The 26298-nt window shown below is 42.7% G+C and overlaps 1 protein-coding gene across 1 annotated transcript in view; it reads left to right on the top strand.

Moving 5' to 3' along the window:
• rcor1 (REST corepressor 1) overlaps positions 1-26298 on the top strand; it is a 93698-nt gene that overhangs the window by 43438 nt on the left and 23962 nt on the right. The window contains exon 10 of the mRNA XM_056295591.1: positions 14675-14752. Within this exon, the coding sequence (XP_056151566.1) occupies positions 14675-14752 (78 nt within the window). The remainder of the gene's footprint in view (positions 1-14674; positions 14753-26298) is intronic.

The raw sequence follows: 26298 nt of genomic DNA on the forward strand, positions 1-26298 counted from the left end.
TGGAGCTGCCAGGGAAGAGGAGAAGAGGAAGGCCAAAGAGGAGGTTTATGGATGTGGTGAGGGAAGACATGCAGGTGGCTGGTGTGACAGAGGAAGACGCAGAAGACAGGAAGAAATGGAAACGGATGATCCGCTGTGGCGCCCCCTAACGGGAGCAGCCGGAAGTAGTAGTAGATTAGAAACCTATGTTACAGCCACAACATTAACAGCAATAAGTTGTAACTAGTACACAGCAGTTGTATGTGTATTTACAATTTATATTTGTATTGCACAAAAGAGGCAGTGCACATTGTAGATATGTAGGTGAGACAACTTGACCAGAGGGGGCTATTTACAAAGTGTCATACTTTCATAATAAGTGTCTATTCTTGCACTGTACTTTTAAGTTTTAATTAGAGAGATGGCCTGTGGGAAAAAAAAACTGTTCCAACGTCTGGTGGTTTTGGTGCACATTGCTCTGTAGCGGGGCGGCATGGTGGCACAGTGGTTAGTGCGGTCGCCTCACCACAGGAAAGTCCTGGGTTTGAGCCCTGAGGTGGTCCAATCTTGGGCGTTGTCCGGGGTCGTCCTCTGTGTGGAGTTTGCATGTTCTCCCCATGTCTGCGTGGGTTTCCTCCGAGTGCTCTGGTTTACTCCCACAGTCCAAAGACATGTAAGTCAGGTGAATTGACCATACTAAATTGTCCCTAAGTGTGTGTGTGTGTGTGTGTGTGTGTGGGCCCTGTGATGGCCTGGTGGCCTGTCCAGGGTGTCTCCCTGCCTGCCGCCCAATGACTGCTGGGATAGACTCCAGCATCCCCGCGACCCTGAGAGCAGGATAACCGATTTGGATAATGGATGGTTGGCTGCTCTGTAGTGCTTGCTAGAGGATATAAATTCAAACAGATTGTGTCCTGGGTGTGGTCGGGGTCTGTGCTGATTTTGCCTGCCGATTTCCAGGCTCTCGAGGTGTACAAGTTTTGCAGGGTGGGCAGGGGAGTGCCAATGATTTTTTTCTGCTGTCCTAAAGCCCAATTTATGCTCCAAATGTCGGCTAGCAGACAAATGTCTCCCGGCAGACAAAAAAGTGTCTCTCGAGTTGTTGCATTTATGGTTGTCGCAATGTCGCTGACTGTCTCCTGGTATCTATGGAAACGTTTCGCATCACGCGCTGTGTTGTAAACAGTAGCGAGTGTTCTTTTTATGAATGAGCGCGCGTAATGTAAACAATGCTCTCAAGCAAAACCATGGCAACGCTCGAACACCTCGTCCCTTCAATCCAACTATCCAATCACAGCTAAGTGACATAATGTGCGCGAGTCTGCGACATAAGAAAATGTGTCGTGTACACGACAGCCCTGGGAGACACAAAAAGTGTCTCTCATGACGTCAAAATTGTCGAGAGACATCTGTCTGCTAGCCAACATTTGGAGTATAAATTGGGCTTTACTGTTCGCCGCAGTCTGTTCCTTTCCTGTTTTGTTGCTGATCCAAACCAGACTGTGATGGATGTGCACAGGATCAATTCAATGACTGCAGTGCAGAACTGGCTCAACAGCTTCTGTGGCAGACCAAATTTCCTCGATTGCCGTAGAAAGAACAAGCTCTGCTGGGCCATTTTCAGGATGGAGTTGATGTTGATTCCTCCACATCAGGTCTTTGGAAATGGTAGTTTCCAGAAACTTGAAGGTCCAACACAGGGCTGTTGGATATTGTGGGGGTGGCGGAGCAGTGCTGAGGGGTGTCTGCTAATTACACTGTCGTCTCCACGGTCTTGAGCATGGTTCAGCTCCAAGTTGTTCTAACTGCACCAGAACACCAGCTGCTCAACCTCCTGCTGATATGCAGACTCGTCACCATCCTGGATGAATCCGTTGACCTCAGTGTCATCTGCTAACTTTAGTAGTTTAACAGTTGGGTCCTTGGAGGTGCAGTCATTAGTGTAGAGGGAGAAGATCAGTGGGGAGAGGACACATCCCCGGGGAACACTAGTGCTGACTGTCTGTATACCAGAAGTGACTTCCCCCAGCCTCACCTGCTGTTTCCTGCCTGTCAGGAGGCTGGTGATCCATTGTCAGATGGCGGGGGATACAGTGAGCTGGGAGAGTTTGGAGGAGAGGATTTCTGGAATGATGGTGTTGAATGCCGAGCTGAAGTCCACAAACAGTATCCTTGCATACATCGCTGGGCAGTCAAGGTGTTGTAGGATATAGTGCAGTCCCATGTTGACTGCATCATCCACTGACCTGTTTGCCCAGCAAGCAAACTGCAGGGTGTCCAGCAGGTGTCCTGTGACATTCTTCAGGTGGGCCAACACCGGTTGTTCAAAAGATTTCATGACCACAGATGTAAGTGACAGGCATGTAGTCATTCAGTCTTGTGATGGATGGTTTCTTGAGGACCGGTATGATGGTGGGGCATTTGAAGCAGGAGGGGACTTCACACAGCTCCAGCGATTTGTTGAATATCTGTGTGAAGATTGGAGCTAGTTGGTCAGAACAGGCTTTAAGACAGGATAGGGAGACACCGCCTGGACCCGGTGCTTTCCTGGTCTTCTGTCTCTGGAAAAGCCGACTCCCATCCTCTTTACATGTATCTTGAGTGCAGCCTGAGCATCAGGGGGGAGATTAGGGGGGTTGCCAGAGGTTTGATGGGGGCTGTTGTCATTGCGCTGGAGTGGGTGAGGGGTGAATTTGTCCCTATCAACCTGCAACAGAAGACATTCATCATCAGCCAGGTCTTTGTTTGCCTCAGCATGGGGGGATGGTCTTCTGTAGTTTGTGATGTCTTGCAGGCCCCTCCACACTGACGCAGGGTCGTTTGCTAAAAGATCAAACTGTTGTTATGCCACATTTGAAATGCTGCATCAGTCTGAGAAGGAGAGAAAACATGTTTATGTGTCAAGGGCATATGGCCACATGTACTGTTGAAATTAAAGTGTTTTCTGAATTGATGCCAAATTCTAAGAGAGCCTTTTATCACGGGATTATTGACATGTTTAATAGTTCCCCTGGGTAGTGGAGAACTCAATATGGATATTGGAGAGACTTTGGGATTAGAACGGGTCTCCATAAGGGCCCAGGTGGGGCCACTTATATTGTCAAACACTGCAATCCAGTACGTTAATTTAACTATGTTGGCTGACCAGTAGTAAAACATAAAATTAGGCAGTCCCAGACCTCCCATTAACCTAGGCATCTCCAAAATGGATCTTTTTGATCGTGGCCTGGATCTATTCCAAACATGAAGAGATGTGACTGTCAATGTCACGAAACATCGATTTACGTAAGAAGAAAGGAATCATTTGGAACAGCTACAGGAAACAAGGCAGTGCTGTCATTTTAAGTGTATTAACCCTGCCTGCCAAGGAAACCGGTAGTGAGGCCCATTTCACAAGATCTAGTTTTGTACAGTCCAGTAAGTTTTTAAAGTTATGGCCATATAGATCATTATAAGATCGCGTAACAGTGATTCCTAGATAGGTAAATTAATGGTGTTCCAGCTTAAATGGAACGTTATTGTAGTTAAGCCTAACACTCTCTGATTAATAGGAAAAAAGCAGACTGTTGGAGAAGTTTAATTTATAGCCTGAGAGTCTTCCAAAGTGGTGAAACATATCTATAAGCCGAGGTAGGGATTCTACTGGATCAGATATGCAGAGAAGGAGGTCGTCCGCATAAAGTGAAACTTTATGGATGGGGCCCCCCTCTCACGATGCCAGCTATCTTTCCTTCTGCTCTAAGGGCTATAGCCAAGGGCTCAATAGCAATATTAAATAAATATGGAGATAGGCCGCAACCTTGTCTAACACCGTGATGGAGGAGAAAATAGTCTGAGCATATGGAATTGGTTCGCACTGACGCCTTTGGGGTTGCATAAGTAGTCTGATCCATGTAATGAATACTGGGCCAAATCCAGATCTTTCCAGAACAGCCAGAAGGTACTTCCATTCGATCCAATCGAAAACTTTCTCGGCCTCTAGGGAGAGTACAACTTCTGCTTGCTGGGTTGAATGAAAAGAACAGAGCACATTAAACAGTCTACGCATGATGTCGAAGCATTGCCTACCCAGTATAAAACCTGTTTGGTCTGGTGCAATGATCGTAGAAATCACAGTTTCAACGCATTGGGAGAGGATCTTGGTGAGAATTTTATAGTCAGAACACAGAATGCTTATAGGCCGATAGGCACCACAGTCTAATGGATCTGCCTTTTTTTGATATAACCGAAATGATTGCCTGTGTCGTCATTTCAGGTAGCTTTTGTTCCATTAGTGTTTCTTAGTATATAGAGCACAAGACGGGAGATGATTTTGAAGAAAAAGATTTATAAAATTCTATGGGGAACCCATCTGGCCCTGCTGCTTTGCCGCTTTGCATCGAGTTGATAGCTTGAGTGATTTCTTGTCATGTTATAGTAGCTTCAAGGCTGCTTTGGATTTCTGGGTCCATCATTGGAATGTTTATTTTTTCAAGGAAAGTATTAACCTCAGAAGTATCTACATTGGCCTCTGTTGCATAGAGATTACAATAAAATTCTTTGAAACTCATTAATAGTTATGGGATGTATGGAAGTCACGCCAGGTGCCACACATATCTCTGGAATAGCTCTGTTATCCTCCGCTTGTTTAAGTTGATGGGATAGCAGTCTACCTGTTTTGTTGCCATGTTCATAAAATGTTTGTCTTGATTTAAATAAAAGCTGTTCAGTATGTCTGATTGACAAGTTGTCAAATTCAGTCTGTAGCAGTAGCTGTTCCTTGTATAATTCAGATTTTGGGTCAGTAGAAAATCTCATGTCTATATTTATCTGAGTAGACAGTTCTGAAAGGCGTTTTGTGCGTTTCTGCTTCTCAAAAGCTGAATGAGAGATAATTTGTCCTCTAAGGTAGGCTTTAAGGGATTCCCAAATTATAGTGTACGACATACCTGGGGTCGAGTTAATGTCTAGATAGGAATCAATTTGCTCATTTGTAAACTTGATGAATTTTATCACTGGACAGCAACAATGGATCTAGTTGCCAAGTGCGCTACAGTGCTAAACTATTGGGGAAACGCATATCTAACTGAACCGGGCTGTGGTCAGAGATAACAATGCTGTGGTACTGGCAATTTGCGACTAACGGGAGAAAACCGCTATCGAGTTAGCAAAAATCCATTCGTGAATATGAGTGGTGAACTGGTGAGAAAAATTAGTATTGTTTAGCTGTAAGGTTTGTGTTTCTCCACGGGTCTGTAAGTTTGTATGAGTCCATAAATGAAAGAAGAACCTTACCGGATTTGGAAATCGCACTATCAGGTCTAGGTCTGGACTTGTCCAGGCCTGGGTGCAGCATGCAGTTGAAGTCGCCTCTCAGAACTAGATGGTGTGTGTGGAGATCTGGTATTTTAGCTATAAAGCGGGAGAAAAACTGTGGGTTGTCCCAGTTCAGACCATAGACATTAGCTAAAACAATCTGTGAACCAAAAAGTTTACCAGCAACAATTATGTATCTGCCATTCTTATCAACAATTGCTGAAGTTGGAACAAAAGGGATTCCCTTTTTGATCAGCATGGCTGTGTCTCTGGACCTATCCTCGTATTTGGAACAAAATATCTGCCCAATCCAGCCTCTCTCAAGTTTGGTGCATTCATAGTGCGAAGGTGAGTCTCTTGAAAAAAAAAAATCTCTGAGCCCAGGAAGTTTAGATCTGCAAACACATGACTGCATTTAATCGAACAGTGGATTCCTTTAATATTCCAACTGGTGAGTCAAATAGAGCCTAAAGTACTGGAACTAGGTGATGCTGTACTTTATTACAAGCTGTGCAATGGAATCAAGTGGTATGGGTCTGAATAGCTTATAGTTCCCATGTTTAGTCTTTTCCAAATGAAAAAATTTTATAAAAATAGAAAAAAGGAAAACAAATTAGAAAGAAACGGAAAAAAAGAGAAAAAAGTCCTAAATCCCTATTCAGATCTCTCCCGAAATGGAAGATCACACCAACCTCCTTTAAACTAAGGAAGTAAAAGCACATGAAAAATGCTTGTTGTCCGGGAAACTGCTACGCTAACTAGGGCCTGCAGAACATGCCTTGTCAGACATGTAAGGCACAAAAAGTAATAATAGTCTGAATAGTAAAAACCTTATAACAGCAAACAAAAACAATATCATCAGTAACATAAGTAACAGCAACAGCAAAAACATTAATAATGACATCAGGCAAAAATAGCCCAAACCTGAGGTGGAAACATGCGTATCAAAATATAGCCCTTAAAAAGAGCACCAAACCTCTGAAATATTGAAACAAAACAGTCCAGAGTAAATACTCACGTAACTGTTGTGCCCACTGTTAGCATCAGAGAACACAGTTATATTTCCAAGTGTCAAAAGATGTGGAATCAAGGTGTCATTATCAGTTTATTCTCCTTCGCTTTGGTCTGGACCTCATCAAGTAACTTGGATGGTGTCTCTGTCCACTCGAACAGCATGAGGAATAATGGCCTGCGTTACATAGGATTTGGTCTCTTCTGGGTCCAGGAAAATCTTCTCCATGCCGTTATATGTGATACAAAGTCAGGCAGGATGAGAGATACCAAACTGGACTCCCTCTAGACCTCTGAGCTGCTGCCTGACACCATTGAAGGCTGTGCGGGCCTTGGCCACCTGTGCGGTGTAGTCAGGAAAGACTGATATTGCCATGTCCCTCACCTTAATCCACCACAAAGACCCAACAGCACCTGTATGTGACCACCACAAAGACCCAGCAGCACCTGTATGTGACCACCACAAAGACCCATTAGCACCTGTATGTGACCACCACAAAGACCCATTAGCACCTGTATGGGACCACCACAAAGACCCAGCAGCACCTGTATGTGACCACCACAAAGACCCATTAGCACCTGTATGTGACCACCACAAAGACCCAGCAGCACCTGTATGCGACCACCACAAAGACCCGACAGCACCTGTATGTGACCACCACAAAGACCCAGCAGCACCTGTATGTGACCACCACAAAGACCCACAGCACTGTATGTGACCACCACAAAGACCCGACAGCACCTGTATGTGACCACCACAAAGACCCAGCAGCACCTGTATGTGACCACCACAAAGACCCATTAGCACCTGTATGTGACCACCACAAAGACCCAGCAGCACCTGTATGCGACCACCACAAAGACCCGACAGCACCTGTATGTGACCACCACAAAGACCCACAGCACTGTATGTGACCACCACAAAGACCAAGCAGCACTGTAAGCACTGTATGCGACCACCACAAAGACCCGACAGCACCTGTATGTGACCACCACAAAGACCCAGCAGCACCTGTATGTGACCACCACAAAGACCCAGCAGCACCTGTATGTGACCACCACAAAGACCCAGCAGCACCTGTATGCGACCACCACAAAGACCCAGCAGCACCTGTATGGGACCACCACAAAGACCCAGCAGCACCTGTATGTGACCACCACAAAGACCCAGCAGCACCTGTATGCGACCACCACAAAGACCCAGCAGCACCTGTATGTGACCACCACAAAGATCCAACAGCACTGTATGTGACCACCACAAGGACCCAGCAGCACCCGTATGTGACCACCACAAAGACCCAGCAGCACCTGTATGTGACCACCAAAAAGACCCAGCAGCACCTGTATGTGACCACCACAAAGACCCAACAGCACCCGTATGTGACCACCAAAAAGACCCAACAGCACCTGTATGTGACCACCACAAAGACCCAACAGCAACCGTATGTGACCACCCCGAACACCCAGCAGCACCTGTATGCGACCACCCCAAAGACCCAGCAGCACTTGTGCTCCATTGTCTTCCCATTTTGATATGTTTTAATTCACCTATCTGAAATGAACATTTTCATTATTCATAATGTTATATTAAGATTAAAAATAATGATCAGGCGGCATGGTGGCGTAGCGGTTAGCACGGTCGTCTCACAGCAAGAAGGTCCTTGGTTCGAGCCCCGTGGTAGTCCAACCTTGGGGGTGGTCCTGAGTCCTCCTCTGTGTGGAGTTTGCATGTTCTTCCCGTGTCTGCGTGGGTTTCCTCCCACAGTCCAAAGCCATGTGGGTCAGGTGAATTGTCTGTACGAAATTGTCCCTGTGTGTGTGTGTGTGTGTGTGTGTGTGTGTGTGTGAGAGAGAGAGAGAGAGAGAGAGAGAGAGAGAGAGAGAGAGAGAGAGAGAGAGAGAGAGAGAGAGAGAGAGAGAGAGAGAGAGAGAGAGAGAGAGAGAGAGAGAGAGAGAGAGAGAGCCCTATGATGGCCTGGTGGCCTGTCCAGGGTGTGTCCCCGCCTGCCGCCCAATGATTGCTGGGATAGGCTCCAGCACCCCTGCTACCCTGAGAGCAGGATAAGTGGCTTGGATAATGGATGGATGGATAATGATTTTACATTTCTAGTAGTAATAAATCCACAAGTATTTTCAGTAGTCATACTGTTGTGATCCATCTTGAAGCAGAAGAACTTTTAACTCACTTTAATCAGCTGTTAATCAGTGTTGATGACAGTTTCATTATAAAACACATGCATCCATGGTGTAATCCATCTATCCATCCATTGTCTTAACTGCTTATCCTGCTCTCAGTCGCAGGGATGCTGGAGCCTAGTCCAGCAGTCATTGGGTGGCAGGCGGGGAGACACCCTGGACAGGTTGCCAGGCCATCACAGAGCCGACACACTTACTTGCTTGCTTTGCTTAAGGTTGTCCGTCGTGTCCGACGATGACAATCCTGCCTCTGTCACTTGTGAGTCTTCTTATGGCTGTAAAGCCCGATCCGTGATCCACACTGTTTGCCACAGACAGAACAGGTGACAGCACTGACTAAGGGTGTAGGTGTGGTACTGGCTTCATGTCTCTTCAGACGTCTCCTGGTCCATCGATCACCTCAGTCCTTCTTGAGCTTTTGCACCCCTTGTTGACAGAGCTGCCGCCAGATGGCGCATTGGGCAGCAGTGTCCTCCAGCTGGCTCGGGTTCAGGCCGCACTTTTTCATGATGGTCTTCAGTTGGTCTTTGTACCATTTTTTCTGGTCCCCTGCCAAGCAGCAGCCAAGATGTAGCTGGCCATACAGCATTTTATGCGGTAAGCACTCCTTTGGCATCCTGATGACGTGACCGAGCCAGCGAAGTTGGTGCTGGGTGGCGGTAGCCTCCATGCTGATGCAGTTGGTCTTGCGGAGTATTTCAGTATGGGGCACTCGGTCACGCCAGGTTTTCCTCAGGATGCATTGTAGGCATCTGATGTGGAAGGCCTCAAGCATCCTGAGGTGGTGGCTGTACAGGGTCCACGCCTCACAGCTGTAGAGGAGAGTCGTGATGACAACTGCCAAGTACAGATATTTTGGTGTGGAGGTTGAGGTCTTTGTTTTGAAGACCCTTCTCCTAAGTCTGCCAAAAGAGGATGACGCTTGTTTAATCCGGTTTTGCATCTCCCTGTCGATGCTGCAGTCGTCAGAGAGAAAGCTGCCCAGGTATCTGAAGGATTCCACTGTTGCAAGTGGTTTGTCGGAGATGGTGAAGGTTGGTGAATGAGATGGAGGAGTAGATGCCCACTGGCATACTACTTCGGTCTTTGTCACATTTATAGAGAGCCCCAGCCTACCATACGCCCTTGTAGCAGCTGCAAGGGTAGCTTGCAGTGCCTCGGATGTGTGGGCCACAACTGCACAGTCATCTGCATACCGTAACTTGATGATGTGCTCAGATGTCATTTTTGTGACCGCTTGGAGCCTACGGATGTTAAATAGGTTTCCATCTAGTCTGAAGTCCACAGTAACCCCACCGTCCTTCCTGATTTCCTCGTGGAGCAGCAATGTCACACACAGGAGGAAGATGTTAAAAAGAACTGGAGCAAGGATGCACCGCTAACGTACCCGGGTGCACACCCTGAAGGGCTCGGATTCCTGGCCTCCAATGGGCACACGTGCCATCATCCCCACATGAAATCTTTGAAGGATGTTGGCAAACTTTCGTGGACAGCCAAACTTCAGGAGGATGTTCCATTAGGATGTCCCTGTTGACTGTGTCGAAAGCCTTTGACAGGTGGATGAAGGCTATGAAGAGGACCTGGTGTTGCTCCCTACACTTCTGGAGTTGCCGTGCTGTGAACACCATGTCCACAGTACTCCTATTCCTCCTGAGCCCACATTGTGACTCAGGAAACAGAGGAGCTGTTGCCTGAGCCCACACACACACACACACACACACACACACACACACACACACACACACACACACACACACACACACACACACACACACACACACACACACACACACACACACACACACACACACCTAGGGACAATTTAGTACGGCCGATTCACCTGACCTACAGGTCTTTGGACTGTGGGAGGAAACCGGAGCCCCCGGAGGAAACCCACACAGACATGCGGAGAACATGCAAACTCCACACAGAGGACGACCCGGGACGACCCCCAAGGTTGGACGACCCCGGGGCTCGAACCCAGGACCTTCTTGCTGTGAGGCAACCGCGTTAACCACTGCGCCACCGTGCTGCCCTCCATGGTGTAATATTGATTGTAAATTGCACAATGTGCTTTTTCTTGATTTGCTTTGAAAGGCCATCTTTTTGTCTCCAGGTAGTGGTTGAAAAAAAATCTTACCTGAATCATGACATTGTGGAGCTGTCCAGGATTGGAGTTAAATGTACTTACTGCTCCTCAATCGCCCCCTTGTTGCTCTTTGAGACGAGATGTGTGCTGACCTCTGCTGTGGGGTTTACGGACATTAGATGTGATGGTTGTGGTTTTACTGTGGATGTGCTGTGGTGGTTGGGCTTACACATTGCAAAGTATTGGTTTTTGTCAAGTTTTGTATTTTCAGGTTCAAGCCAGAAGAGCTGAAACCCTGTTGTTTTTGTGCTGGTTTTTTTATTATTAATGTTGTTGTTTTTCTTCTTCAGAAATGTTTGTGCAAATGCCCATGACATAGTAAATGATAGAGACGTGAGATTTTGCACATTGATTTGAAGTTGTGTACAAGTGCTGCCCAAGAAATATGACCCCAATCGGCCTGATGGGGTGCTATAATTAAAGCTCAAAATTTTGAACTTTGGAAAGGTAAAACTCCTACGCCAAATTCCGCTTCACACAAAACTTGGTACAAACATTCATCTATACTTGCTCTACAATTTTTTTTAATTTTAAAAATTTCCCCCTTTTTTCTCCCCAATATATCCGGCCAATTACCCCACTCTTCCGAGCCATCCCGATCGCTGCTCCCCCCCCCCCGATCCAGGGAGGGCTGCAGATTACCACATGCCTCCTCCGACACGTGGAGTCACCAGCCACTTCTTTTCACCTGACAGTGAGGAGCTTCACCAGGGGGACGTAGCATGTGGGAGGATCCCACGCTATTCCCCCCAGTTTCCCCTCCCCCCCGAACAGGTGCCCCACCGACTAGAGGAGGTGCTAGTGCTGCGACCAGGACACATCCCCACATTCCCACCCGCAGACACGGCCAATTGTGTGTAGGGACGCCCAACTAAGCCGGGGTTAACATGGGGATTCGAACCGGCGATCCCCATGTTGGTAGGCAACAGAGTAAACCACTACGCTACCCGTACACCTCTCGCTCTACAAATTTGCCTCAAGAACCACTAAAGTACAACTGAGTAGATTTTTTGCCATTTTTAATTTTTTGAAAAACACATTTTTATCCTCTCCTAAGCCGTAGGTCCAACTGCGACTGCAAAGCATTGTTGGACCAAGCTTATCAAAAGTTGTATGAAGCCAGTTGATATCACTGCGACTGTGGATCATTGTTGGACCAAGCTTATCAAAAGTTGTACGAAGCCAGTTGATATCACTGCGACTGTGGATCATTGTTGGACCAAGCTTATCAGAAGTTGTACGAAGCTAGTTGATATCACTGCGACTGTGGATCATTGTTGGACCAAGCTTATCAAAAGTTGTACGAAGCCAGTTGATATCACTGCGACTATGGATCATTGTTGGACCAAGCTTATCAAAAGTTGTATGAAGCCAGTTGATATCACTGCGACTATGGATCATTGTTGGACCAAGCTTATCAGAAGTTGTACGAAGCTAGTTGATATCACTGCGACTATGGATCATTGTTGGACCAAGCTTATCAGAAGTTGTACGAGCTAGTTGATATCACTGCGACTATGGATCATTGTTGGACCAAGCTTATCAGAAGTTGTACGAAGCTAGTTGATATCACTGCGACTGTGGATCATTGTTGGACCAAGCTTATCAGAAGTTGTACGAAGCTAGTTGATATCACTGCGACTATGGATCATTGTTGGACCAAGCTTATCAGAAGTTGTACGAGCTAGTTGATATCACTGCGACTATGGATCATTGTTGGACCAAGCTTATCAGAAGTTGTACGAAGCTAGTTGATATCGCTGCGACTATGGATCATTGTTGGACCAAGCTTATCAAAGTTGTATGAAGCCAGTTGATATCACTGCGACTGTGGATCATTGTTGGACCAAGCTTATCAGAAGTTGTATGAAGCTAGTTGCTATCTTGTTTACGTTTCAAGATATTGATCAGTGAACTTCATAAGGGCGTGGCCCAGGACATAAATAGACCAAAGTCAACAACCGTTGGGCCAATAATCATAAAAATTGCAGGATATGCCCATATGAGTACCTGAAGCATACCATGAACGTTTTGTTCAAACCGACCACTAGGGGGTGCTACAAATGCAAAAAAGGGCCCAGCATTACACAAACCAGACTATAAATCAGAAAGTGTTCATCCAGTCATAACACAGCTCAAAAGATATGTTTCATAACAGTCAAAGAAAGTTGAATCAGTTCGTCAGGACACAGTGTTTATTGACAGCTACATTTTATCACTCATCTAAATAACCTCTCCAGTCTCACCTGACTGCAGGTACCCCACTCTTATAAACAATACAGTACAAGACAGTTGCCTAACGACCAAAACCAACAACTCGTTTCATATGCAAAAAAGGATGTGACCATTAACTAGTGTTTCAAAGGCCATGTGTACTATTCACAGAGGATCAGGGAATAGTCGCTATAATTAAACAATACAGTAGGGTGGCGATGCCTGCAGGTAGTTTAGACTGAAGAGGGCACTTAGATAAGTGATGAAACATGTCTGTCAATAAACGTTGTGTCCAGATGAACCGCTTCAACTTTATTTGATTTTCTCACCTGGAATATTGAGCATGCATCAAGACGTTTCATAAGTGTGTAAAACTATTTCAGTTAGTCGCTCAATAGGGGTAACCCCCAGTTTCAAACATGTGCATGGGGCTGGCGCACATTTGGCCATAAATCAATGACAGTTTGTCCAAGCATCACCAAACCTGGTAGATATATATATATATATATATATATATATATATATATATATATATTTTTTTTTTTTGTAAATTTATTCGTTCGCCAACTGCATCTCTCCGACCGGCAGTGTCGAAGGAACCGCCTCGCCATCTCTGTAACAAGGCGAACCAAGCCAATGCCTGTTTTCCCGGCACACGCAGAGATGTATAGCATGTGACAAACACAAGCCGACTCCTCCCCCCCTTCCGAAACCTGGTGGATATTTTTAATTAAGCTGTGGAAGCTTTCACGTCTAATGGTCTTTGTGGGGTTGAACCTTGGAATCACTGCTTGCGGGTATATTTATATTTTTATTTGTAAGATTAATTTTTAGGGCATTTTAACCTTTATTGGACAGTAGCGATAGACAGTCATAACATGTAGGGTGAAAAGAGAAGTGAAATTCAAACACAGGCTTCAGGCTTCAGGCCTGAGCCTGACTTTATTTGGCTGAGCCACTAGAATGTGATTTTTGACAAAGTCTGGCTTACAAATGACAAAGCAGCTCATTTGGATACTTAGGTTGTTCCATTTTAATTTCTTTTTGCTCATTCGCTCTTGAAATCTTTGTGTCTCTTATGAAGTGCAGAGTAGTGAAAGTTTCAAGTGACCACTGGTAAAACAGAGTGTGTTCTAGATTAGTGATACTATACTAGATTAGCATCTAACAAGACAAGGTCAGTATGATGTTCTAGATTCGTGTCTGACAAGACAAGGTCAGTATGATGTTCTAGATTAGTGTTTGACAAGACAAGGTCAGTATAATGTTCTAGATTGGTGTCTGACAAGACAAGGTCAGTATGATGTTCTAGCTTAGTGTCTGACAAGACAAGATCAACTATTATGTTCTAGATTAATGTCTGATGAGACAAGGCCAGTATGATGTTCTGGGTTAGCGTCTGACAAGACAAGGTCAGTGTGATGTTCTAGAATAGTTTCCGACAAGACAAGGTCAGTATGATGTTCTAGATTAGTGTCTGACAAGACAATATCACTATGATGTTCTAGATTCGTGTTTGATGAGACAAGATCAGTATAATGTTCTAGATTAGTGTCTGACAAGACAATGTCAGTGTGATGTTCTAGATTAGCGTCTGATAAGACAAGGTCGGTATGATGGTCTAGATTAGCGTCTGGCAAGACAAGGTCAGTATGATGAGTCAGTGATGGGCCATGAGTGTAGTTATGGCTCTATCCAGGATGCAGGACCCAAGTGTGTGTGTGTGTGTGTGTGTGTGCGTGCGCGTGTGCGCGCGTGCATGCGTGAGTGTGTGCGTGCGTGCGTGTGGTATTGAACTGTACTGACAACATGGGTTTGTTTGCTGTGTAGATCCAGTCTGTGAAGCAGGCCAACAGTGCCCTGAAGGAGAAGCTGAGCTCAGGAGTGGAGGAATTTAGACTGCCTGAGGTAAGGACCTCCAGCCAGCAGGATGCAAACTACACTGTAGTTACCATTGCCTACCAACACAGGGATTGTCAATTCGAATCCCCGTGTTACCTCCAGCATGGTCGGGTGTCCCTACAGACACAACTGGCCGTGCCTGCAGGTGGGAAGTTGGATGTGGGTATGTGTCCTGGTCACTGCACTATCACGTCCTCTGGTCGGTCAGGGCGCCTGTTCAGGCGGGAGGGGGAACTGGGGGGAATAGCGTGATCCTCCCACGTGCTACATCCCCCTGGTGAAACTCCTCACTGTCAGGTGAAAAGAATCGGCTGGCAACTCCACATGTATCGGAGGAGACGTGGTAGTCGGCAGCCCTCCCTTGATCGGCAGAGGGGGTGGAACAGTGACCGGGTCAGCTTGGAAGAGTGGGGTAATTGACCAAGTACAATGGGGGAGAAAAATCGAAAAAAAAAAGTCACACAGGACAACCCTCCACAGCCTAGTGGTGACCATGGTAACGCAGGACTACCCTCCACAGCCTAGTGGTGACCATGGTAACATAGGACTACCCTCCACAGCCTAGTGGTGACCATGGTAACACAGGACTACCCTCCACAGCCTAGTGGTGACCATGGTAACACAGGACTACCCTCCACAGCCTAGTGGGGACCATGGTAACATGGGACTACTCTCACAAGCCTAGTGGTGACCATGGTAACACAGGACTACGCTCCACAGTCTAGTGGGGACCATGGTAACATGGGACTACCCTCCACAGCCTAGCGGTTACCATGGTAACATGGGACTACCTTCCACAGCCTAGTGGTGACCATGGTAACAACACGGAGTAGGGCTGGAATCATTAATTGTTTTGCTAATAGAGTATTCTGCTAAATATTTTTTTGTTATTCTTTATTTTATTTTGAGACAGCAGTATATATGACCAAACTTACATCAGGATAAAAGCATTTTTATTTGCTCTGCCGTCCACAGATTTTTTTTTGACAATTACAAAAACAAAATGATAAAGAATTAAAATATTAAGACATATAAAATAAGCAAAATGTAAGAACTGTGTACATTTTGGGAAAGGTAAAGTGTGCACATAACAGTAATGGAAAGTATATCAGGGGGAGACTTGAGAGAAAATAAAATAAAAATCAGTGAGGTGCCTGAATAAAACAACATTACAGGGTCATGCATTCCAAACCCCCACAGCATCTGGCCGTAAGGGCCTTACATAGTTGACCCACCTGGTCCAGAATTTAATAAACACAGTTCTGTGGAGACAGAAAGAAAAAGTAATCTTTTCCATAACATAGATGTCATTTACTGTATCCATCCACTCCTGTATTGTGAGGGGTTCAGGAAGTAACCAGTGCTTTTTACAAAATACCAAATAAATATTCATCAGGTCGCCTTGCCTAAAAATCAGTATTTCCTACAAAATAAGGTGTAAAGTTGTAAGGACAGCTCAGTGTTGAGTAAGCTTCTTAGTGCTGTGTGAGAGTCTGTCCACAAAGCTCTTATCACTGGACACTGCCAACATATAGTATATGCCAGCGCCTGGCTCCCTGAAATCCACAGGCTCCAACATCTGGCATCCTCCCGGCAAAATGTACGTTCTGCTGTGGTGTCATCCATCCATCCATCCATGATCCAAACCACTGATCCTGCTCTCAGGGTCGCAGGATGCTACAGCCAATCCCAGCAGCCACTGGGCGGCAGGCGGGGAGACACCCAGGACAGAAACTTAAAACAAAATGTACGTTCTGCTGTGGTGTCATACAGACACGAATAAAACACTTCAACCTAAACTCCTGCCATACGCATGTCCACTGGAACTACTACACACATCAAGCCAGTCCTCGGTGCATAATGACAAATGACCGTCTTTGTCCTGTTCTTTTATAGTGTGGATTTTTTTTGTCATAAGGCCTTTATAAAATCTAGAGATAGCACCCTTCTTTGGAACATTTTGGTCGGCAACGATAAACAGTCTCAGTATTGGATCATGAAAGTGTGTTTTGTTTCTCATGTTATATTCACAATGATTGCGTACCTGGAGACGTCTAGAGATCAGATGTTTCAAGACAGCAGTCTCTCCTCAGGTTTCCAAAGTCTTTTAATTGTTCCTTTTCTGTAAGGGAATGTTGTTTTCCCTTGGAGATCCAGGACTTCAATCTGCTTTATAAGGCTTGAACTCACTGGATTATTTGTAAGGTATGGTTAGTTTATATTCTTCTTCCAAATATTTTAACCGGACGTTGATCCACTGGTTTTGCACATTATCTACAAATCTTCTCAAATTTTTGTGAGCCAGTCTGGCATGAACTGGGGCTCATTCAGAATGGAGACTTCAGTGTATTTGCAGCTGATGTGAAATGTTGGGTTACACATGTTAATTAAGCTTAGTTATGGTTACACATGTTAATTAAGGTTACACATGTTAATTAAGTTTTTAATCTGGGCTGCATAAAAGTCATCCTTAAAATGGGATAGTGCCATTCCTCCGTCCTCCCTGGGGACTGGTGGAGTTTGAAGTTTAACCCTGGGTTTTTCCCCTGCCAAATAAATCTGGAAATGATCTTATTCCATTCTGAAGATTGTTTTGCGGGAATTTTTACAGGGAGTGCTTGAAATAAGAAGAGTGTTCATTTGTACAGATTCAAGTCGCGGACTAAGACCAGGGAAAGATGGAATTCCATCTGTGGATGTCATCTGTCATTTTCTGTTAAGAGGGGGCATAATTTATCTCAGTGTTGGGATTTTTCTTTTCTTTTTTTTGTTTTTGTTGTTAAGTATTTCCTAAATATGTCATTGAGTTCTGATCCCAATTAAGGTGGTCTTCTCTCCAATGTGTTTTGGGGGTGTATAATTAAAAGTCAAAAATTTTGTTTTTTGTAAGTTTAATTTATATCCTTGATATCTACCAAATGTTTCTAAAAGTTTCGTGTGTGTGTGTGTGTGTGTGTGTGTGTGTGTGTGTGTGTGTGTGTGTGTGTGAATTAATTAATTGTAAAGCGCTTTGAGTGGCTGTTGCACCTAGAAAAGCGCTATAAAAAATGCAACTTGATTGATTGATCGATTTAGAAAATGAGGTGGACCAAAATATCATGGGTGTACAGTGCCACCTTGTGGTATTCTACATTTATGCTGATGTCTTTAATGGATGGATGGATTGCATTCTCTATATCAAGTGCAAAAAGAAAAGGGGAAATCATGCACCCCATCTTGATCCTTGCTCTCATATGATGATGTCTGATAGTACCCGTTTATTTTCATTCAGGCTGACGGTTTACTGTGTAGTGTATGGATGCCCTTAACTAAGTTTTGTTGTGCATGCCAAATCTTTCAAGAACGTGATATAAGAATGGTCAACTCACTGCATCAAAAACCCTCTCAGCATCCAGACTAACTAAGAATATGTGTAATGATGGACTGATGTCATCATGACTTTGTCTTTGAGAGGTAAACCCCGTCTGGTCGTTATGTATAAGAATATGTGTAATGATGGACTGATGTCATCATGACTTTGTCTTTGAGAGATAAACCCCGTCTGGTCGTTATGTATAAGAATATGTGTAATGATGGACTGATGTTATCATGACTTTGTCTTCGAGAGATAAACCCCGTCTGGTCGTTATGTATAAGAATATGTGTAATGATGGACTGATGTCATCATGACTTTGTCTTCGAGAGATAAACCCCATCTGGTCGTTATGTATAAGAATATGTGTAATGATGGACTGATGTCATCATGACTTTGTCTTTGAGAGATAAACCCCGTCTGGTCGTTATATATAAGAATATGTGTAATGATGGACTGATGTCATCATGACTTTGTCTTTGAGAGATAAACCCCATCTGGTCGTTATGTATAAGAATATGTGTAATGATGGACTGATGTCATCATGACTTTGTCTTTGAGAGATAAACCCCGTCTGGTCGTTATGTATAAGAATATGTGTAATGATGGACTGATGTCATCATGACTTTGTCTTTGAGAGATAAACCCCGTCTGGTCGTTATGTATAAGAATATGTGTAATGATGGACTGATGTCATCATGACTTTGTCTTTGAGTGATAAACCCCGACTGGTCGTTATGTATAAGAATATGTGTAATGATGGACTGATGTCATCATGACTTTGTCTTTGAGTGATAAACCCCGACTGGTCGTTATGTATAAGAATATGTGTAATGATGGACTGATGTCATCATGACTTTGTCTTTGAGAGATAAACCCCATCTGGTCGTTATGTATAAGAATATGTGTAATGATGGACTGATGTCATCATGACTTTGTCTTTGAGAGATAAACCCCGTCTGGTCGTTATATATAAGAATATGTGTAATGATGGACTGATGTCATCATGACTTTGTCTTTGAGTGATAAACCCCGTCTGGTCGTTATATATAAGAATATGTGTAATGATGGACTGATGTCATCATGACTTTGTCTTTGAGAGATAAACCCCGTCTGGTCGTTATATATAAGAATATGTGTAATGATGGACTGATGTCATCATGACTTTGTCTTTGAGTGATAAACCCCATCTGGGTGTTACGTATAAGAATATGTGTAATGATGGACTGATGTCATCATGACTTTGTCTTTGAGAGATAAACCCCGTCTGGTCGTTATGTATAAGAATATGTGTAATGATGGACTGATGTCATCATGACTTTGTCTTTGAGAGATAAACCCCGTCTGGTCGTTATGTATAAGAATATGTGTAATGATGGACTGATGTCATCATGACTTTGTCTTTGAGAGATAAACCCCGTCTGGTCGTTATATATAAGAATATGTGTAATGATGGACTGATGTCATCATGACTTTGTCTTTGAGAGATAAACCCCGTCTGGGTGTTATGTATAAGAATATGTGTAATGATGGACTGATGTCATCATGACTTTGTCTTTGAGAGATAAACCCCGACTGGTCGTTATGTATAAGAATATGTGTAATGATGGACTGATGTCATCATGACTTTGTCTTTGAGAGATAAACCCCATCTGGGTGTTATGTATAAGAATATGTGTAATGATGGACTGATGTCATCATGACTTTGTCTTTGAGAGATAAACCCCGTCTGGTCGTTATATATAAGAATATGTGTAATGATGGACTGATGTCATCATGACTTTGTCTTTGAGAGATAAACCCCGTCTGGTCGTTATGTATAAGAATATGTGTAATGATGGACTGATGTCATCATGACTTTGTCTTTGAGAGATAAACCCCATCTGGGTGTTATGTATAAGAATATGTGTAATGATGGACTGATGTCATCATGACTTTGTCTTTGAGAGATAAACCCCGTCTGGTCGTTATATATAAGAATATGTGTAATGATGGACTGATGTCATCATGACTTTGTCTTTGAGAGATAAACCCCGTCTGGGTGTTATATATAAGAATATGTGTAATTATGGACTGATGTCATCATGACTTTGTCTTTGAGAGATAAACCCCGACTGGTCGTTATGTATAAGAATATGTGTAATGATGGACTGATGTCATCATGACTTTGTCTTTGAGAGATAAACCCCATCTGGGTGTTATGTATAAGAATATGTGTAATGATGGACTGATGTCATCATGACTTTGTCTTTGAGAGATAAACCCCGTCTGGTCGTTATATATAAGAATATGTGTAATGATGGACTGATGTCATCATGACTTTGTCTTTGAGAGATAAACCCCGTCTGGTCGTTATGTATAAGAATATGTGTAATGATGGACTGATGTCATCATGACTTTGTCTTTGAGAGATAAACCCCATCTGGGTGTTATGTATAAGAATATGTGTAATGATGGACTGATGTCATCATGACTTTGTCTTTGAGAGATAAACCCCGTCTGGTCGTTATGTATAAGAATATGTGTAATGATGGACTGATGTCATCATGACTTTGTCTTTGAGAGATAAACCCCGTCTGGTCGTTATGTATAAGAATATGTGTAATGATGGACTGATGTCATCATGACTTTGTCTTTGAGAGATAAACCCCGTCTGGTCGTTATGTATAAGAATATGTGTAATGATGGACTGATGTCATCATGACTTTGTCTTTGAGAGATAAACCCCGTCTGGTCGTTATGTATAAGAATATGTGTAATGATGGACTGATGTCATCATGACTTTGTCTTTGAGAGATAAACCCCGTCTGGTCGTTATATATAAGAATATGTGTAATGATGGACTGATGTCATCATGACTTTGTCTTTGAGAGATAAACCCCGTCTGGTCGTTATATATAAGAATATGTGTAATTATGGACTGATGTCATCATGACTTTGTCTTTGAGAGATAAACCCCGTCTGGTCGTTATGTATAAGAATATGTGTAATGATGGACTGATGTCATCATGACTTTGTCTTTGAGTGATAAACCCCATCTGGTCGTTATGTATAAGAATATGTGTAATGATGGACTGATGTCATCATGACTTTGTCTTTGAGAGATAAACCCCGTCTGGTCGTTATGTATAAGAATATGTGTAATGATGGACTGATGTCATCATGACTTTGTCTTTGAGTGATAAACCCCGACTGGTCGTTATGTATAAGAATATGTGTAATGATGGACTGATGTCATCATGACTTTGTCTTTGAGAGATAAACCCCGTCTGGTCGTTATGTATAAGAATATGTGTAATGATGGACTGATGTCATCATGACTTTGTCTTTGAGTGATAAACCCCGACTGGTCGTTATGTATAAGAATATGTGTAATGATGGACTGATGTCATCATGACTTTGTCTTTGAGTGATAAACCCCGACTGGTCGTTATGTATAAGAATATGTGTAATGATGGACTGATGTCATCATGACTTTGTCTTTGAGTGATAAACCCCGACTGGTCGTTATGTATAAGAATATGTGTAATGATGGACTGATGTCATCATGACTTTGTCTTTGAGAGATAAACCCCGTCTGGTCGTTATGTATAAGAATATGTGTAATGATGGACTGATGTCATCATGACTTTGTCTTTGAGAGATAAACCCCGTCTGGTCGTTATATATAAGAATATGTGTAATGATGGACTGATGTCATCATGACTTTGTCTTTGAGAGATAAACCCCGTCTGGGTGTTATATATAAGAATATGTGTAATTATGGACTGATGTCATCATGACTTTGTCTTTGAGAGATAAACCCCGACTGGTCGTTATGTATAAGAATATGTGTAATGATGGACTGATGTCATCATGACTTTGTCTTTGAGAGATAAACCCCATCTGGGTGTTATGTATAAGAATATGTGTAATGATGGACTGATGTCATCATGACTTTGTCTTTGAGAGATAAACCCCGTCTGGTCGTTATATATAAGAATATGTGTAATGATGGACTGATGTCATCATGACTTTGTCTTTGAGAGATAAACCCCGTCTGGTCGTTATGTATAAGAATATGTGTAATGATGGACTGATGTCATCATGACTTTGTCTTTGAGAGATAAACCCCATCTGGGTGTTATGTATAAGAATATGTGTAATGATGGACTGATGTCATCATGACTTTGTCTTTGAGAGATAAACCCCGTCTGGTCGTTATGTATAAGAATATGTGTAATGATGGACTGATGTCATCATGACTTTGTCTTTGAGAGATAAACCCCGTCTGGTCGTTATGTATAAGAATATGTGTAATGATGGACTGATGTCATCATGACTTTGTCTTTGAGAGATAAACCCCGTCTGGTCGTTATGTATAAGAATATGTGTAATGATGGACTGATGTCATCATGACTTTGTCTTTGAGAGATAAACCCCGTCTGGTCGTTATGTATAAGAATATGTGTAATGATGGACTGATGTCATCATGACTTTGTCTTTGAGAGATAAACCCCGTCTGGTCGTTATATATAAGAATATGTGTAATGATGGACTGATGTCATCATGACTTTGTCTTTGAGAGATAAACCCCGTCTGGTCGTTATATATAAGAATATGTGTAATTATGGACTGATGTCATCATGACTTTGTCTTTGAGAGATAAACCCCGTCTGGTCGTTATGTATAAGAATATGTGTAATGATGGACTGATGTCATCATGACTTTGTCTTTGAGTGATAAACCCCATCTGGTCGTTATGTATAAGAATATGTGTAATGATGGACTGATGTCATCATGACTTTGTCTTTGAGAGATAAACCCCGTCTGGTCGTTATGTATAAGAATATGTGTAATGATGGACTGATGTCATCATGACTTTGTCTTTGAGTGATAAACCCCGACTGGTCGTTATGTATAAGAATATGTGTAATGATGGACTGATGTCATCATGACTTTGTCTTTGAGAGATAAACCCCGTCTGGTCGTTATGTATAAGAATATGTGTAATGATGGACTGATGTCATCATGACTTTGTCTTTGAGTGATAAACCCCGACTGGTCGTTATGTATAAGAATATGTGTAATGATGGACTGATGTCATCATGACTTTGTCTTTGAGTGATAAACCCCGACTGGTCGTTATGTATAAGAATATGTGTAATGATGGACTGATGTCATCATGACTTTGTCTTTGAGTGATAAACCCCGACTGGTCGTTATGTATAAGAATATGTGTAATGATGGACTGATGTCATCATGACTTTGTCTTTGAGAGATAAACCCCGTCTGGTCGTTATGTATAAGAATATGTGTAATGATGGACTGATGTCATCATGACTTTGTCTTTGAGAGATAAACCCCGTCTGGTCGTTATGTATAAGAATATGTGTAATGATGGACTGATGTCATCATGACTTTGTCTTTGAGTGATAAACCCCGACTGGTCGTTATGTATAAGAATATGTGTAATGATGGACTGATGTCATCATGACTTTGTCTTTGAGTGATAAACCCCGACTGGTCGTTATGTATAAGAATATGTGTAATGATGGACTGATGTCATCATGACTTTGTCTTTGAGAGATAAACCCCATCTGGTCGTTATGTATAAGAATATGTGTAATGATGGACTGATGTCATCATGACTTTGTCTTTGAGAGATAAACCCCGTCTGGTCGTTATATATAAGAATATGTGTAATGATGGACTGATGTCATCATGACTTTGTCTTTGAGTGATAAACCCCGTCTGGTCGTTATATATAAGAATATGTGTAATGATGGACTGATGTCATCATGACTTTGTCTTTGAGAGATAAACCCCGTCTGGTCGTTATATATAAGAATATGTGTAATGATGGACTGATGTCATCATGACTTTGTCTTTGAGTGATAAACCCCATCTGGGTGTTACGTATAAGAATATGTGTAATGATGGACTGATGTCATCATGACTTTGTCTTTGAGAGATAAACCCCGTCTGGTCGTTATGTATAAGAATATGTGTAATGATGGACTGATGTCATCATGACTTTGTCTTTGAGAGATAAACCCCGTCTGGTCGTTATGTATAAGAATATGTGTAATGATGGACTGATGTCATCATGACTTTGTCTTTGAGAGATAAACCCCGTCTGGTCGTTATATATAAGAATATGTGTAATGATGGACTGATGTCATCATGACTTTGTCTTTGAGAGATAAACCCCGTCTGGGTGTTATGTATAAGAATATGTGTAATGATGGACTGATGTCATCATGACTTTGTCTTTGAGAGATAAACCCCGACTGGTCGTTATGTATAAGAATATGTGTAATGATGGACTGATGTCATCATGACTTTGTCTTTGAGAGATAAACCCCATCTGGGTGTTATGTATAAGAATATGTGTAATGATGGACTGATGTCATCATGACTTTGTCTTTGAGAGATAAACCCCGTCTGGTCGTTATATATAAGAATATGTGTAATGATGGACTGATGTCATCATGACTTTGTCTTTGAGAGATAAACCCCGTCTGGTCGTTATGTATAAGAATATGTGTAATGATGGACTGATGTCATCATGACTTTGTCTTTGAGAGATAAACCCCGTCTGGTCGTTATATATAAGAATATGTGTAATGATGGACTGATGTCATCATGACTTTGTCTTTGAGAGATAAACCCCGTCTGGGTGTTATATATAAGAATATGTGTAATTATGGACTGATGTCATCATGACTTTGTCTTTGAGAGATAAACCCCGACTGGTCGTTATGTATAAGAATATGTGTAATGATGGACTGATGTCATCATGACTTTGTCTTTGAGAGATAAACCCCATCTGGGTGTTATGTATAAGAATATGTGTAATGATGGACTGATGTCATCATGACTTTGTCTTTGAGAGATAAACCCCGTCTGGTCGTTATATATAAGAATATGTGTAATGATGGACTGATGTCATCATGACTTTGTCTTTGAGAGATAAACCCCGTCTGGTCGTTATGTATAAGAATATGTGTAATGATGGACTGATGTCATCATGACTTTGTCTTTGAGAGATAAACCCCATCTGGGTGTTATGTATAAGAATATGTGTAATGATGGACTGATGTCATCATGACTTTGTCTTTGAGAGATAAACCCCGTCTGGTCGTTATGTATAAGAATATGTGTAATGATGGACTGATGTCATCATGACTTTGTCTTTGAGAGATAAACCCCGTCTGGTCGTTATGTATAAGAATATGTGTAATGATGGACTGATGTCATCATGACTTTGTCTTTGAGAGATAAACCCCGTCTGGTCGTTATGTATAAGAATATGTGTAATGATGGACTGATGTCATCATGACTTTGTCTTTGAGAGATAAACCCCGTCTGGTCGTTATGTATAAGAATATGTGTAATGATGGACTGATGTCATCATGACTTTGTCTTTGAGAGATAAACCCCGTCTGGTCGTTATATATAAGAATATGTGTAATGATGGACTGATGTCATCATGACTTTGTCTTTGAGAGATAAACCCCGTCTGGTCGTTATATATAAGAATATGTGTAATTATGGACTGATGTCATCATGACTTTGTCTTTGAGAGATAAACCCCGTCTGGTCGTTATGTATAAGAATATGTGTAATGATGGACTGATGTCATCATGACTTTGTCTTTGAGTGATAAACCCCATCTGGTCGTTATGTATAAGAATATGTGTAATGATGGACTGATGTCATCATGACTTTGTCTTTGAGAGATAAACCCCGTCTGGTCGTTATGTATAAGAATATGTGTAATGATGGACTGATGTCATCATGACTTTGTCTTTGAGTGATAAACCCCGACTGGTCGTTATGTATAAGAATATGTGTAATGATGGACTGATGTCATCATGACTTTGTCTTTGAGAGATAAACCCCGTCTGGTCGTTATGTATAAGAATATGTGTAATGATGGACTGATGTCATCATGACTTTGTCTTTGAGTGATAAACCCCGACTGGTCGTTATGTATAAGAATATGTGTAATGATGGACTGATGTCATCATGACTTTGTCTTTGAGTGATAAACCCCGACTGGTCGTTATGTATAAGAATATGTGTAATGATGGACTGATGTCATCATGACTTTGTCTTTGAGTGATAAACCCCGACTGGTCGTTATGTATAAGAATATGTATAATGATGCACTGATGTCATCATGACTTTGTCTTTGAGAGATAAACCCCGACTG

Source organism: Lampris incognitus, chromosome 16 (assembly GCF_029633865.1).
Source record: "Lampris incognitus isolate fLamInc1 chromosome 16, fLamInc1.hap2, whole genome shotgun sequence".
NCBI lineage: Eukaryota > Metazoa > Chordata > Actinopteri > Lampriformes > Lampridae > Lampris > Lampris incognitus.